Source organism: Magallana gigas, chromosome 3, assembly GCF_963853765.1.
Source record: "Magallana gigas chromosome 3, xbMagGiga1.1, whole genome shotgun sequence".
In the NCBI taxonomy this organism is placed as follows: domain Eukaryota; kingdom Metazoa; phylum Mollusca; class Bivalvia; order Ostreida; family Ostreidae; genus Magallana; species Magallana gigas.
Window position 1 is genome coordinate 52,199,608 of NC_088855.1, and position 16,946 is coordinate 52,216,553.

The 16,946-nt window shown below is 32.7% G+C and overlaps 2 protein-coding genes and 1 non-coding gene across 3 annotated transcripts; all 3 read left to right on the top strand.

Annotated features, from left to right (window-relative positions):
- Positions 1 to 604: 604 nt before the first annotated feature.
- LOC105317137 (uncharacterized) lies at positions 605 to 1,980 on the top strand. Its single transcript, XR_010712380.1, has 3 exons — positions 605 to 695; positions 980 to 1,214; positions 1,746 to 1,980. It is a non-coding gene; the product is annotated as an uncharacterized protein (transcript).
- Positions 1,981 to 10,166: 8,186 nt separating this feature from the next.
- Positions 10,167 to 11,924, top strand: LOC105329630 (uncharacterized). Its single transcript, XM_020067775.3, has one exon. The coding sequence runs from the start codon at positions 10,167 to 10,169 to the stop codon at positions 11,922 to 11,924; it is 1,758 nt and encodes a 585-aa protein (XP_019923334.3).
- Positions 11,925 to 11,968: 44 nt separating this feature from the next.
- LOC117684487 (uncharacterized) lies at positions 11,969 to 15,487 on the top strand. The gene has a single exon (XM_034456982.2). It carries the CDS (start codon positions 11,969 to 11,971, stop codon positions 15,485 to 15,487), a length of 3,519 nt encoding a protein of 1,172 aa, XP_034312873.2.
- Positions 15,488 to 16,946: the final 1,459 nt, after the last annotated feature.

Below are 16,946 nucleotides of genomic sequence, written 5' to 3' on the forward strand. Positions count from 1 at the left end.
ATATTTAAACACCCAGCAACACAATCAATCGTGGAGATGTTGAAAAAAAAATTCCAAGAGAGCCTGGGTGTCCCACAAGAACGCATCAAATCTATCTTTAATTTTTTTAAATGTTGTATTGGCCTTAAATGATTATTAAATAAAAAAAAATTCAAATAATTTATGTTTTAGATTAGGAGGTTTTTTATTACGTTATGCAAAACTCTACGTTTTTGGAGATAATCATAGTCCTAAAATAACCACAACCATCGAACTCTTAAATAAACTGAGTTAAACTTACAGCAAATAATGCACTTTTATTAGGTAAAGGGATACCGTGTAAACTATGTGTTTCTAAAAATCAATCTAAAAAATATTGTTTCGGTAATGATCAGCATACAATTAGCATAGTTATTATTATTTCGTCCTAGATCAGTATCTGTTCTGTTGTCCAGAAGGATGGGTGAAGGGGAGCTACTCTTGTTATTATCCAAGCAGAGAAAACGCCACCTGGAACACTGCAAATGTAACTTAACTCTCTCTCTCTCTCTCTCTCTCTCTCTCTCTCTCTCTCTCTCTCTCTCTCTCTCTCCACTTATAGTTTCTCTTTTCTTTTTACGATCTAGGCAAATGTCGTGTAATGTCAAGCAATCTAGCAATTGTAAACAACAAAGCTGAAAATAACTTTTTGATTGGGATAGTGAAAGAATATGCTCGTAAGTAAATCTGCTTATCAAAGCATAAGATATACACTTTTTAACAGCAATATATTTTTCTTATCTACAAATTGTAAACGAAGATACCTATGGTTTTACATGTCTTTTTGTTTCATTCTTTAACGGACAGACGTTCCATAATTGAAAAGTGGTTATAATTAAAGCATTATGTATTAAAAGAGCCATGAAATTGCAATTTCAATTAAATAGTGTCCAACTGGAGAAAAATATTCGGAAATGCAACCAATAAATCCCAACTTTTTTTCTACTCTATCTCAATACAGAAGCCTATATTCACAACTTCTGGCTGGACGCTAATGATATAGAACGGGAGGGACACTTCATATGGCAATCTACACGACAACCTTTGGTATACAAAAACTGGAACCCCAATGAACCCAGTGGGGGAACCGAGGACTGTTTGGAGATGTTGTTCAAAGAATACGTTGACGAACAACATATTGGGCAGTGGAATGATAAAATATGTAGTCATGAAAACCATTTTATTTGTGAAAAAAGGTAGTATGATTATTTTCAGATCACGTGAGTCAATTACAGAACCGATCCTTTTTCTCTGTTTCTTTTTGTTTACAATTGCTAGTAAAAAAAATCCAAAAATTTGCAAGCGTATTTGAAGTTACATTCTTAATCTACAAAATCACCTTTTTGACAACTAAAAAAATAATCTAAATTAAACATTCATATACAAAAAACTGTTGATGTTTAATATAATATGAAGTATGCTTTGAGTGCATGATAGTACTTTTGTAAATTAAAATCTTCAAATTTTCTCCTATACCCTTCTTGAATTAAAAGTTAAATATTAAAAAAAAAAACATTTTGAAAGAATGCAATGACTAAAGTGAAAAGAGTTACCCGTCTGAGCGATGTGACGATACTTCTACCGTTATAATGAGTCTTAAAAGAAAAAAATCGTCCAATAAACATATTGTATTTCAAAAGATGAGTAAAAATCTCTTTAGCCATTTTATTCATCAAGATATAATACTTTAATTTGTCATAATCATAATATTAAATAATTTATTTCAGTATCGAAAATGGTGGATCGTCTCAACCACTGGATATCATAGGATAATTTCAATAAGGATGTGGAGGTAGTCACAGGTGTTGAACATTTCCAACCAAATATTTATTGTGACCGGCATAAAACACAATGATGAAGATACGTGTTAATTACCTGTAAATTCATATTGAGTATGGACGGTTTTCTTTATTTGAACAGAAGTAATGTAATTTGTTGGTCTATTAAACATATTATATATAATGTCAGTTTGCTCATCCTGATAACCCCAAAAAACTAACCAAATGAAATAAAGTTCCTTTTTTGGCGCAAAACATTTGACAAACAGTGCTACATTTAATTAACTTATTCAATTTTTTTGATATTTAGGGCAATAAGTGAAGCATATGTCGAATTTGGTTAACACATATTTTACACCGGCACTTGAGACACGGACTTATCCGTTTATTTCAAATATTCCCTTGAGATATTGAGAATAATATATAATTCTTGATAGATTTATTTTATAATTTATCGGTAAAAGGAGGCTGCTGTCTGTTGTTGTGGGATCTCAATCGTTATAACTGGACATTAATATTAATAAATCGGTCCAAATGCATGCATTTTTTTGGGATGAACATGTTGCTGTAGTATTTATGCTTGACTTTTTGCTTTTAATTTTATTTTAATAAAAATAGTCAGTATAACCCGAAAACAGCACACGACTGCACTGCGTTCATGGGGAAAGGACACCTTGAGAATTTAAATAATGTTCTAAAAAAATCCTAAAAGTTATTTTAGAAATATTCCTTGCCTTTTTTATAAAATTAGTCAAGAAAGAAGGTGTTTTACATACAGCTTTCTTTTTACATTCAAATTAAGATTGATCGCTGCAGTCGACATGATTTATGAATTAATTTTTAACAACACACATCAGAAGAACTAAAATGGTGACTTTGAAAAATTTACTTTTGAATATGATTGTTAGGTACAAGCTAGAGAATTAATTATTTTAAGCAGTTGTATATTAACACTTTTGAAGAAAATAATTGACATTCAATAATTGATCGCTGCAGTCGACATGATTTATGAATTAATTTTTAACACATATCAGAAGAACTAAAATGGTGACTTTGAAAAATTTACTTTTGAATATGATTGTTAGGTACAAGCTAGAGAATTAATTATTTTAAGCAGTTGTATATTAACACTTTTGAAGAAAATAATTGACATTCAAATAATTGATCGCTGCAGTCCACATGATTTATGAATTAATTTTTAACACATATCAGAAGAACTAAAATGGTGACTTTGAAAAATTTACTTTTGAATATGATTGTTAGATACAAGCTAGAGAATTAATTATTTTAAGCAGTTGTATATTAACACTTTTGAAGAAAATAATTGACATTCAAATAATACTATCTTCCATTAATATAATAAAGGGTGTTTTGTAGCAGATATAACCTATTTATTTTAAGTCAATATTAAGCAATTTAACAACTATTAATTAAAATAACTAATTTAGTACTTAAATTAAGTTGTGGAGATTTGTTTGAGTTAACATAATAAAGTACTGATTAATCTTTTACACGGACAAAACGAATATAAGTTCTAACAACTTTGCAATTTCTTACCTCGTTGGGAACCTTTCTTTATATCTGTAGGATTCAGTTCATTGTACATATGAAATGGTGATATATTCATCCAGCAAAGTTGTCATGAATGAAGTATGTATTTGATCAATATATTTCATTTATTTGATCCTTAACGAATGATCTCCTTGAATATAATTTCTAATTGTAAGTATTGTCTAACATAATAGCGATGTTTTACAACAACAGTTTGGATACGCATCTGATACGGTTTGGATGAGGTTGATATGTTGTTATCCCTAAAAAGAACAGAGGAGAGTGTCAGGCTCGGCACGTTTATTTATCAGCAGGCACACATATTATTCAGAATGCTCTGGATTTCATAATTCCGGGAAGTAGAGTCATCTCCCATGAAACATTAAAAAAAATATAATGGGGTTCTTGCAAACGGCCTTACAGTTCTACAATGTGAGTGCAAACAGTTTTTTTAGTTATCCCTTCGCAAAGGGGATATAGCATAGCTACTGTGCGATATACATGCCCTCACTGCAAACCATGCTTTCAATATCATGGAGATCGTCATGTGATAGACATATGAAGTCATATTGTTTAAAAAATAAACATGCACGATTATAAATATTATTTCAGAATAACTAAAATTACACACCATAAAGTCGCTTGCCATAAAAGTAGTAGAAAGTTGTCTGTTAAGGTGTTTACATGTATATGATGTATTGCTTTTTAGGTTAAAAGTGAAATTTTTTTTTTTTTACATTGTTTTATATAGTTTTATTGTGTTCCTCAAGTTTTAACACATATTTTCTTTATAATTTAAAATTAAAGAAAGTATTCTTTTGAGATGTTAGTAAAAAAATTGATATAACTATATATACATTTTCATTTTTTTTCATGTGATAACACAAACGTATCAATTTTGTATACTATATTCAGTCCAATAAATTCAAATGACGTGTAATTGATGTGCAAGTGGGGTTTGCTTATTTGTATTCAAATATTTAATCGTACTATTGCCGTGAATTAAATTAATATAAGTAATATGGAATCATTCTTTGGATACTGTGAGGTGATAATTTCACTTGGGGCATTATTGGATTTGACCACGCCCCGACCAAAATTATCAATTATATACTAAATATACCATTTTATCAGAAAAAAAACATGCTTGTCTACAGAAATGAACTTAGTCATCCACATTTAGTCCCCTTCGAAAATGTGGAAGTATTTTGTTTTCATGACGTTTATGAAACTGTCGGACAGGAAAGAAAAATTCACCGTCTGTTTATTAAGTTCTTTTGATCTTTTGTATGCTGTGTAATTGAATGGTCAACTATCTTTTAAAAAGATGTATCTTCGATTGCACACCGATAAAATGCAAACTGCTCCATTTATGTCTAAAATATAAAAAATGCTATATCTTTATATTATTCAAACCGTACAATTGCACAATTTATATTTTAGCATCCAAACCGGAATAATTTAATTATCTAAACCGTACTACTTCTTTGGCAGGTGCATGAAGTTATTGCTATTTTTATACATATTAATGTGTTAAAAAGATATTAAAATGATTTCATTTTGTTAGTGTAGTGTATTAAATTAATTTTGGCTGCTTCAGATTTTTAGTAGGTGTTATATTATCTACGTTATCTCGAAATAGATCTTGATTTTGCATTTAAATGACACGTTAACGATTGATATTCCCTTTAAGAAGTCGTTTTTATTTACGATGAACAAAAATAACGCACACTTTTTTCAACTGCAAAACCTTCAGAAAAATATGAATGATTATTACGATATTCTAATTAATATATACTTCGTTTTTGATAGAAAAAAGGACACAACACTCATTGTTTTTGAAGTGGATACGCCATTTTAACGTTATCCAAACATGTCACTACCGGCGCGGATACACGACAGTGATAATAACGATTTAACGAGGCCGAGTACAGAACGAGTACGCACGCTTTCGCGCAGCGTTTCATTTGTATTGTGACGTCATCTTTTTGCTTGTTTGACGCCATGGCGTGATAGTTTTATCTGCAGATATTCAGCGAAATTTGTTGAAAATGGCTCGTTTAATGCGTAAAATTAATGTTATATTGTGGAATAAACATAACTGTTTCGAAGTATAAGCTATATTTGGGCTCGGGTCGAAAAAGTGAAGAGGGTTCAGCAGGCCAAACCCTCTGTCACGTTTTCTTAACCCGCCTAAATATAGCTTAATTCATATATTTCAAGACAGTAACCATGTATTTTATATTAATGACCCTTAATATGTGATGTTATATATTTTTTTATTACTTAAATATGTCTGAAGGCTTTAATAATACTATAAAGATCACCTTTTCCGCCTTTGTCAAATAAAAAATAGCCATTATCTGACAAATCTGGGAAATTGGGCATACAAAAATCAACTTTGATAAGACCCCTGGAACAAACCAGGAGGTAAAAGGTTTTTTTTATTTGACCATTTGATGCCTTTTAGCAATAACTTTAATATGTAGAACAGAAAAAGAAATCCCTAGGGCAGAAGTTTAAAAAAATGTGTAAAATTGATACATTTCAAGCGAAATCCCATAGGGTCCTATGTTAAATATTAACAAACTTTGAGATGACCCCCTAAACAAACGGTGTGGTAAATGTCTTATTTTTTAATCTTAAAACAATAATTATATCAGTAGAAATTCAGGTAAAAAATTTCATTAAAAAATCTAGGGCAGAACTAATTAGACCCGGCCTCGTTAAGCATATTACACAATTTTGTACCTCATTTACATGTACCATTGTATTAAAATGGTTTAAGTGAAAATACGAATTGAAATTAAAACGTTTGAGAATCTGTAAAAATAAACGAGTCGCCGCAAGGATTCGTAACCAATTGGTACTGTCTTTTTTCACGGGATTCTTGAATGCTTTAGTTTAATACATGTAGTTATAATTTTGCATGAATCAAAGTTACAATGCAATTTATTTAGTAAAGTTTTGGTAGATTTGAATAAATAAGAAGCATTCAGGTGATTTTTAGTCTGTTGTTACACAAATAGACGTAAATCTGCGCAATAGATACCTCTTAGATTCTGACGGGTAACATTAATCACGTGATTTAATTGAGTTACATATAAATATGTTATTTTGGACATTTGTTTGTTATTTTTCATTTTTATTATATTAACTTTTTAAATTCTGTTTATCAAATGATTAATAGAAAAAAACAGAGAAACAACAATGAACTCTTTTCAAATTTTCAAACATCCAACACCATAATCTACCGTTCCTCGAGATATCAATAAAGCTAATTTCAAGCAAAATTTCTCTAACACAGCACTTAAGAAATGGATGTTGATATTAAATATGGTCATTTTTTTATCGGTCACAAATAATGGAATTTTGTTGGTATATTTATAAAAAAAAAGTTTTAACAATCAATAAACATATATTTAAAAAAAACAGTTTGAAATCAAGAATACGAAAAAATGAAACAAAGTTCCTTGTTCAGTGCAAACAAGCGATTAATAATGCATTAATTACTACACTAATTCAGGTTTCAGCTCACCTGAACCAAATATACAAGTGAACTTTTTTGATTACCCGTTGCTCAACGTCTCTCTGTTCGTCCGTCCATCTGTCTCTCCTTAAACTTTCACATTTTTTACTTCTTCTCAAGAACAATATATTGGGCCAAACTAAGTACAAAAAGGAATTTTTGAACTGTTCAAATAAAAGGCTAAACCTTTTTTATAATGAGATAATTGCGACACAGTGAAAATAGGGTGCATATTTTAAAAAAAATCTTTTCAAGAAATATAAAAACAGTAATGCTAATATTAACACCAAGGCCTGCAAACCTTGTTAAACCAAATTTAAAAAAAGTTTAAAGATTCTTTTCTAATAAAACTACAATGCTACAATTTATTAAATAACTATATTTAATAAATTCTTCTTCTTTAAATAATGTAGATTGTAATGTGTTTAAATTGTTCATATCCCCCGGCCAAAACTAGGCTCCAAAATGGGTTCAACGTTCAACATAGAAATATATGAAGAGGATGTTTAAAAATATTCTTCTCAAGAACCGCAAGCTATAAGTTGTGAGATGTAATCATATAAATACATAAATAATGTAGATTTTAAATTATTAAAATGACCCCTACATTAATATTGGCTCCTGTGATGGGCTCAAAGTGTAACATAGAAATATGTTGGCTTTTGTAGTAATGTTTAAAAATCCTTTTCTCAAAAACTATAATGCTACAATTTTTAGATAACTATAGAAGCATCTTTAAATGATATAGATTATAATTTGTTAAAATTGTTAACATCCCCCCCGACCAAAACTACAATGCTACAATTTAAGAGATTACTATGCAAGAATCCTTACATTCTTGTAGATTCTAAATTGTTGATAACTTGGCACTTTGACTAATACTTAGGACCCCAGAGGAGTTCAAAGTTTCACAAAGAATTATTTAGTTAAAATGTTGAAAAATCTTATTCTCAAGAATTAAATTGCTACAATTACTAAGGAAGCATTTTTAGAAAGGAGATAATTTCGATTTTTTTTTAAATTGTGACCCAGAATAAATTAAATCTGGACTGCCAGAGTGGTTCAGTGTTTAACATATAAATATATTATGAAATATATTTGGAAACTATTTGAAACATATCTTTCACACAGGCACTTATGTGGGCATATGCTTCCCCCTTTTTTTAAATACTCCTTTTTACGACTAAGTATCTCTTTTACATTAGCTTGGTCAAACATTTCAAAATGGACATTTGGGAAATAAATAACAATTCTATAAAAGATGCAAAAATCAAAGCTTCCTTTCACATTGAAAAAGAATGTTGTTGATTCCCTCTTTTTTGTAAATAGATCAAATGATATTGATGATTCATTATAAATAAAATTACATTAACTTGTGACTCTTGTGAAGGTGTGTCGATTTTATTGACTCTCAAAATAGTCCGTAATTTTTAGACAGGAATGGAAATCCTTTACTGCATATTTTCAACATAGATTTAATATGAATGTATGCATTATGCAGTAAAGCAGTGCAGTATTTGCCGATATCTTAAATCTTTTTTTACCAAAAGTTCATATAACGGGCATATTTCTCAATTTATTATCAATCTTTGCTGTAAGAAAATAAATGAACTAATGTAGTGCATAGTTAACTTTTAGTAATATAATTTCTTTTTCTATAATTACGTGGGACTCAGAGTTTGTTCAATATGGAGCCAAAATATGTGTTCATGATGTTTTAATGTATGCTTAAAACAACCAAAAATGAGCAGTTACAATGGTTGTAATTTAAATTATGTTAAAAATAATCCTTCATTATAGTTGATTGTGAATGTGCGAGAAAGTGCGAATGAAGGAATATTTAAAACCTTGTTGCATTTATTAGATATGTTTATTGGAGAGTGAAATAAAAAAATATATTGACTCTCGAAAAAAAAAAATGATGTTCCTTTGTTATTTAAATCTAAGACAACTGCACTTAGTTTTTTGATGTTAAGTATAGAGAAAACAAAACAGCTATAGAAATGAACACATGTCATTTATTGAAGTAAATGACGAAAAATAAATATATACAACATCAAGGGGGTCAGCATAGACTAGAAAACAACTGACTACTGTGTCTTTGGCAGTACATTATGCAATATGCTGACCCCCAATAGTAAAACATTAAAAAAAATCAAGGTAATGATATATGCCAAACATCAAAAAAGGGTGGAAAATAACAAAATACACGTATAACAGGATACACGCAATAACTAGATACAAAGTATACCAATTCCTGAAAATAGAAATAACGTGAAAATTATAATTATGGCGGAAGAAAGGGGTGGATGGAGGGTTATCCCAAAATATCTTCTCAAAATAAAGCGTGGCGTACTCCTCTAGTAAATAGATCAAGAATGGTCACATGGTATTGAGGAGCCACGCTGATTGGTTTAAATATTATCAAACCTCGATCGTATTAAATAAAGAATCTTGACCCAGAGATAACCCCAGTTAATTACCTAATCATCATATGCCCAAATGGGAGACCTAAGTTGAGGCTAACAAATGTAAACAAATGTAAACAAATATCATATGTGATAAAAACAAGAAGAAAAACACATGTCACATAAAAGCTATTATCATTAGACAAAATAATAACTACTTTTAGATTTACTTTGTAAATCATTGGTAAAAGGAGGCTGCTGGCTCTTGTTATGGGATCTCAGCCGTTGTATCTGGACAACATCACAAAACAGTCTGTCAGAATGCATTCTTTGAGGATAAACATGTTGCTGAAATATTTTTGTTTGACATTTTGCTCTACATTTAATCTCAATAAAATACAGTTTAAACTTGGGTGAAAAACAGAACATCACTCACTGCACTTCGTTTGAGGGGAGAGGGCACCTTGGACATTTTCACTAAGCGTGAGCAAAACAAGATCTGCAGAAGAAAAAAATCCAAAAGTTATATTTAAATTGTCTTTGCCTCTTATTATAATTATTCAAGAAAGAACGTGTTTTACATGCTAATTTCAATTTCAGATTCATATTAAGATTGCCTGCTGCAGATGACATAATTTATGTATTAATTTAACAATTGTTGGGAAATATCTTGCATGACGTCAAGGTGCATGTGACGTTGTGAGACATTGCTATTATGATGTCATCATAATATGACGTCATGGTAACGTGACAATAATTATGTTTATGTTCAAATTAGTTTAGATAAACCAGTCAAAGCATTCAGATGTGTTTTCGTTCTATCTGACTCAAAGACCACTATACAATCGCGACATTTTGGTGCCGTGACCAAACGGAGAGAATATGACTTCTAAACTTAGAGCAGTTCGTTCAGGACAAAGAAGTGCTGTTACAAGACTTTTGAAAAAATTGGAGGAATCATTTTTAGAGGAAAACAATACAGAGGATATAGAGACTATAGTATCAACACTAAAGGAGAAGCAAGAAATTCTTAGGAATCTAGATGACAGAATTCTAGAAGATACAGTTGAAGAGGATGTGGAAAAGGAAATCCTTGAGGCAGATGAGTACAAATTTAATATAGAGTCAAAAATTAAGAAAATCAAAAAACATCTCTTAGTACAAGGATCAACTTTAAATGCAACTGCCAGCAGTTACCAGTATTTGGATCGCAATGAAAATCTTCAAATCGAAAAGAATGCTCATTCGACGCATGATTTTTCTCAAAATTCATGTGTTCAGCAGACCGTTACAAGCCTCAATTTGAATCCAAACTCTAATAGTGGTGCTACTCACTCAGCAAACTCCCATAAGTTACCGAAACTCAATCTACCAATTTTTGAGGGAAATCTTCTTGAATGGCAAACATTTTGGGATTGTTACAATACAAGTATTCATGGGAACAACAGTTTATCTGATGTAGAAAAATTTAGCTACCTTCGGTCATTGTTGTGTGGAGAAGCACTTCGCGTTATCTCAGGATTTAGTTTGACCAATACAAACTACAGACAGGCAATAGATGTCTTATTTGAAAGATATGGGCAAAATCATAAAATCGTCAATGCGCACATACAGGCTCTTATCAACATACAACTACCAAAGTCTAATCCAGATTGTTTGAGAATTTTTTATGACAAAATGGAGTGCTGCATTAGAGGTTTGGAGTCCTTGGGCACTGACGAAACCACGTATGGGACGATTCTAACACCCATGATTTACAACAAGCTCCCAGCAGACATTCGGAAGAACATTACTCGGGACAAAGGAGATGACAACTGGGATTTAAACTCATTGAGGAGAGCAATAAAGAAGGAACTTTGCGTTCAGGATGCTGGAAATGCTAGCAATACAAGATCTAACCAAGAATCACAGGAGTTCATCCCAACTGCTAACTTTGTTACAGGAGCAAACCATAAGAAAACCATCAAGCAAGGAACTACGGTAAAGCAATGCTTGTTTTGTAATGGAAAACACTCGCCAACGGCTTGCCATGTCATCACTGATTATGAAGAAAGGATATCAATCGTCAAACAGAAGAAAGTCTGCTTTAATTGCTTTGGAAAACACAAAGTAAGCGAATGTCAGTCGCATTTCAAGTGTAGGAATTGCAAAAAGCTTCATCATACTAGTATTTGCCGCAATTCTCAATTCCCACGAAGTACTTCAGAGAGAGCTGTTAATGCCGAGAGCACACAATTCAAACAGCCACATCAACGAGAGCAGTCATTCCAGCTTCACTCTTCATCACATGTTAGAGCCAACACTGAAGTGCTGCTAAAAACTGCTGTGACACCAATTTGGTATAGAAATCAAGAAGTCAACTGCAATGTTTTGCTAGATGAAGGAGCTCAAAACTCATTTATAACTGAGGAGTTAGCACAGAAACTTGACATAAAATCAACGGGATCCATCACTCTAAAGATTTCAGCATTTGGAGACAAGAACAGTGAAGTTCGTAACCTAGAGAAAGCTACAGTTCAACTAGAAACACAAACCGGAGAGAAAATTCCAATGGAGGTCATCATCATTCCAACAATAGCAGCTCCAATCTTCAACAGAGCACGTGTCAATATCAGGGAACTCTCATACCTAAAGGATTGAAATTGGCACACCCAATCAGCTCAGATGAGCAGTTCCATATTTCAATGCTAATTGGTGCAGACTACTATTGGAGCATAGTAGGAGACAGAATCATCAGAGGAAATGGACCCACAGCGGTCGAATCAAAGGTTGGATATCTTATATCTGGACCTATCCACTCATCTGGAAAACAGCATTCAGGGATGTTCCATATTTTGGCAGATCATAAAGTGGAAGAGGTTGACCTGGAAAAATTCTGGAAAATTGAATCCATGGGAATTGATGATCACAGTGAAGAGATAAAAGGCAAGGAAAAACTCTTGAATTTTGCTGCTACATCAATCGATAAAGAGGATGGTCATTATGTTGCTAAAATCCCCTGGAAAGAAAACTCTCCCTGCTTACCTACAAACTACGAGATTGTGAAAAGAAGAACAGAAAATGTTATTCAGAGATTAGCAAAGGATCCAAAAATGTTAAAGCTGTACAGTGAGATAATACAGGATCAAGCAAACAAAGGATTTATTGAGAAAGTTGAAGATCCAGAAAATTCAGAAAATAGAGTCCATTATATCCCTCATCACCCTGTGAAAAAGGACAGCACTACAACCCCGATTAGAATTGTGTACGATTGTAGCTGCAAGGACAAAACTGGACATGTTAGTCTAAACGACTGCATTGAGCCATACTCCCCTATGATGAATGACATCACGTCAATATTGACCAGATTCAGACTGAACAAGTTTGCAGTAACAGCAGATATTGAAAAGGCCTTCCTTCAAATTGAGCTTCACCAGAAAGACCGTGATGCAACACGATTCCTTTGGCTTAGCGATCCAGGTAATGCATCGAGTCCATTGACAACTTACCGCTTTCGATCTGTCCTGTTTGGAGCAACTTGTTCACCCTTTATCCTCAGCGCTACTCTGATGAAACATTTTCAAGAGAATGCAAATGAAACTTCATCTCTTCTTGAACAAAATCTCTATGTTGACAATGTTTTAGCCAGCTTCCAGAGTGAGGAAACAGCTATGAAATTCTACAAAGAATCAAGAACCTTACTTGCAGCAGGAGGTTTTAATCTTCGTTCCTGGAGCTCCAACAGTGAGATGCTACAAAACTTATCTAAAGCAGAAAAAACAGCGGATGAAGACTCTGTCGTTAAAGTTCTTGGAATGAAATGGAATCCACAAGAAGATACTCTTCAATATGCAAAGAATGATACTGGACAAAAGAAGTATCGTGTGACTACAAAGCGAGAAGTATTGAGAGAAACATCAAAGGTGTTTGATCCACTTGGATTATTAAGTCCTATTTCTGTGAAGGCAAAGATTTTCATGCAAGAGTTATGGAAAGCTAATTTGAAATGGGACGAAAAACTGCCTAAGTCAATGCAGACTACATGGAGAAAAATCTCATCAGAAATTTGTGATGCACTGGACATCAAACTAAACAGAAATAACAGTTCGTCAATAGTTTCAAGGTGTGATTCATTGCACGTTTTCTCCGATGCAAGTCAGCAAGCATATGGTGCATGTGTCTATTTGTTATCAAAGAACAAGATAACATTACTTATGGCCAAAAATCGAGTGACACCAATCAAGCAGATCACACTTCCAAGACTAGAACTCATGGGAGCACTTATTGGAGCAAGATTGGGAAAACATGTAAAAGAAATAACAAGAGTTAACAAAATTTACTTTTGGTGTGACAGTCAAATTGTACTTCACTGGATCATTTCACAGAAAACGCCAAACAGATTTGTAGCAAACCGAGTAAATGAAATTAGGGAGATCAGCAAATCTTCAACATGGCAGTATTGTCCAACATACTGTAATCCTGCTGACTATCTCACACGAGGAATTGCCCTCAAGAAATTCAAAGAAGATACCCTCTGGTGGAATGGACCAGAATGGTTAATGGAACCCCAAAAATGGCCTGTATGGGATGGGCCAACAAAGGCAATATTATGTTCCACAAGCACAGAAGAAGAGAGTGATATGAGTCATCAAACGAAGGTTCAAGATACTGTAGACATCAAGACTGAAAGTATACAGTCAATATTGAAACTTGAAGATAAGAGTTCACTCATGATGTTAGTCAGAGTTCTTGCATACATAAGAAGATTCATTCACAACTGCAGACATTCTAGTGAAAAGAGAGCAGGATTTCTCAGTAAACAAGAGTTAGGTGAAGTTATTAGACTGCTCATACAAGATGCACAGAGAACAGAGTTTACAAAAGAAATGGAATATCTGAAACATCCATCTGGAAGGAAACCAACATTGATCCAGCAACTGAAACTGTTCCTCGATAACGAAGGATTTTTAAGGTGTGGAGGAAGAATTCACAATGCGCCTCTGATGGATAAAACAAAATTTCCATACCTTCTTCCAACATATCATCGATTGACGCATCTTATTGTTGTTGATACACACAACAAACATGCCCATGCCAGTTTGAATTCAACAATTACCTTACTCCATGAACAATATTGGATACCGAGGATTCGACAACGTGTGAAAGGAATTCTTAGAGGATGTATCAGCTGTAGAAAGGTCATTGGAAAGTCTTATCAAGCTCCAGAACCCCCTCCGCTACCAAAGGACCGTCTACAGATGAAACCTCCATTTACCGTGACAGGCATAGATTTTGCAGGACCCCTTTATGTCAAGGATAAATTGGGAGAAAACTCTAAAGCATATATATGCCTTTTTACCTGTGCCTCAACTCGAGCCTTACACCTAGAGCTAGTACCAAACCTAACACAGAGCTCATTTCTTCTTGCATTCAGAAGATTTATCAGTAGGAGATCACTGCCTAGTATCATGATCTCAGATAATGCTACAACCTTTCAATCTGCATCCAAGGAAATCATTAGATCATCACATGCAGAAAACGTACATCAAAAACTTGCTGAATATGGAGTACAATGGAAATTCATTCCAAGTCGAGCTCCATGGTATGGTGGATGGTGGGAGAGACTCATTGGATTGACAAAGACTTCATTACTGAAAGTTCTTGGACGCTCAAAGATAAATATGGAGACTCTTCACACCGTAGTAACGGAAATAGAAGCGATGCTGAATGACAGACCACTGACTTACATTTCAACAGATCCGGAGGATTTGCAGCCACTTACACCATCTCAGTTGCTATATGGAAGAAGATTGACATCTCTACCCTATTTGGATGAAGAGGATACCAACAATGATTCTCTATTAAATCACGAGAAAGCTAATGAATTTATGAAACAACAAATTCAGCTCCTACAAAACTTCTGGAACAGATGGAAGACGGAATATCTTACTTCTCTGAGACAATATCATCGCAGAACAGGAACAACATGTAATAAGATCAAGATTGGAGATGTCGTCCAAGTCCATGATGACTTCACAAAACGTATCAACTGGAAAATTGCTCTAGTGGTGGACCTCACAACTGGCAGAGATGGACTCACAAGATCCGCACTTTTACGTCTTAGCAACGGAACCATAACAAACCGTCCCATTACGAAATTATATCCCTTGGAAGTGTGCGAATCAGAGCCAGAGTTGAGGAGAAGTCAAAGACTTTCTAATTAAATTTTTCAAACACAACGCGACCTATTATGAACTTTTAATATTTTTTTTTTGAATTGTGATTTTGTACATTTTGCGACCTAATATGAACTTTAATATTTTTTTTTTGAATTGTGATTTTGTACATTTTGCGGCCCGGAGTATGTTGGGAAATATCTTGCATGGCGTCAAGGTGCATGTGACGTTGTGAGACATTGCTATTATGATGTCATCATAATATGACGTCATGGTAACGTGACAATAATTATGTTTATGTTCAAATTAGTTTAGATAAACCAGTCAAAGCATTCAGATGTGTTTTCGTTCTATCTGACTCAAAGACCACTATACAATCGCGACAACAATACTCATTTACGGAACTGAAATAGCGACTCTTATCATCAATGTTTGATTTAGCTTTAAATATGCTAACTTGCTATTTGGACGGTTCATGTAGACAAACAAATAAGATAAATTTTCTTTCATTAAATATATTTCAATATATGTTGGTTTTATCATTTTTTTTTGGGGGGGGGGGGGATTAGTTGATTAACAAATACATAAATTGATAACTTGAATTAAATTGTAGATATTTGTTTGTGTATACTTTAAAATGTACTAAGTGTCTTGCAACGGAAGAAAATCTATGATATAAAAAATTTCAACCTGTGCAATTGTAATTTGAATAAATTATGATTAAACCATAATAGATCCTATGGAAAAAGTAAATAAAAAGGATGAGGGTCAAGCATTGTGAAAATATTATAAATTTGATGCAGTAACAGTAACCTCTATATACTAAGGTGTCTTATTCCACCTAAAATTAAGAGGTTGTTTTTGTATTTATCGAATCACACCATTCGATGTTAACAATTTCATTGTGAATGATTTGCAAAAAAGTGAACAGTTTCGTTTTTAGAATTCAAAACAATGAAATTTGAAATAAAATTCATCCCATTCATTATGACAACAAGCTTAGTTGTAAACAAAATTACAACAGCAATGCAACCACCTAAAGCCAATATGCTTTTAAAGTTTTATTAATTAGTTTTTATCATTTAAATATAAACCAGTGCGATTTTTGTAACATTGTTTTGTGTTGTAACTTTCCTTATTATTTTTGTCAGTGTCATTTTTTATTCTACTGGAATTGATTTATAACGATAAATCATCTGAGTAGGAAATGTCTCTATTCAATGCGTGTCATTGTAAAATTATCCATTAATAAAAATAATGATAGTAATTCGTTTTTATTTTACGTGCCATCTTACATAATTTATTAAAAAATTATCGGTTTGCAATCAAAACTTTTCATCAATATTCTGATAACCATATTAGTATTTATCAATATAATGAAAATATAAAACCCTAAAAGACATGTGTGAATATTCATTGAATACTTTTTAATGTGACATTATTATGTAGTCGTCTACATCAGTAAATTAAAATATAAACAGGCACTGTCAACCAAGTATTTGATAAA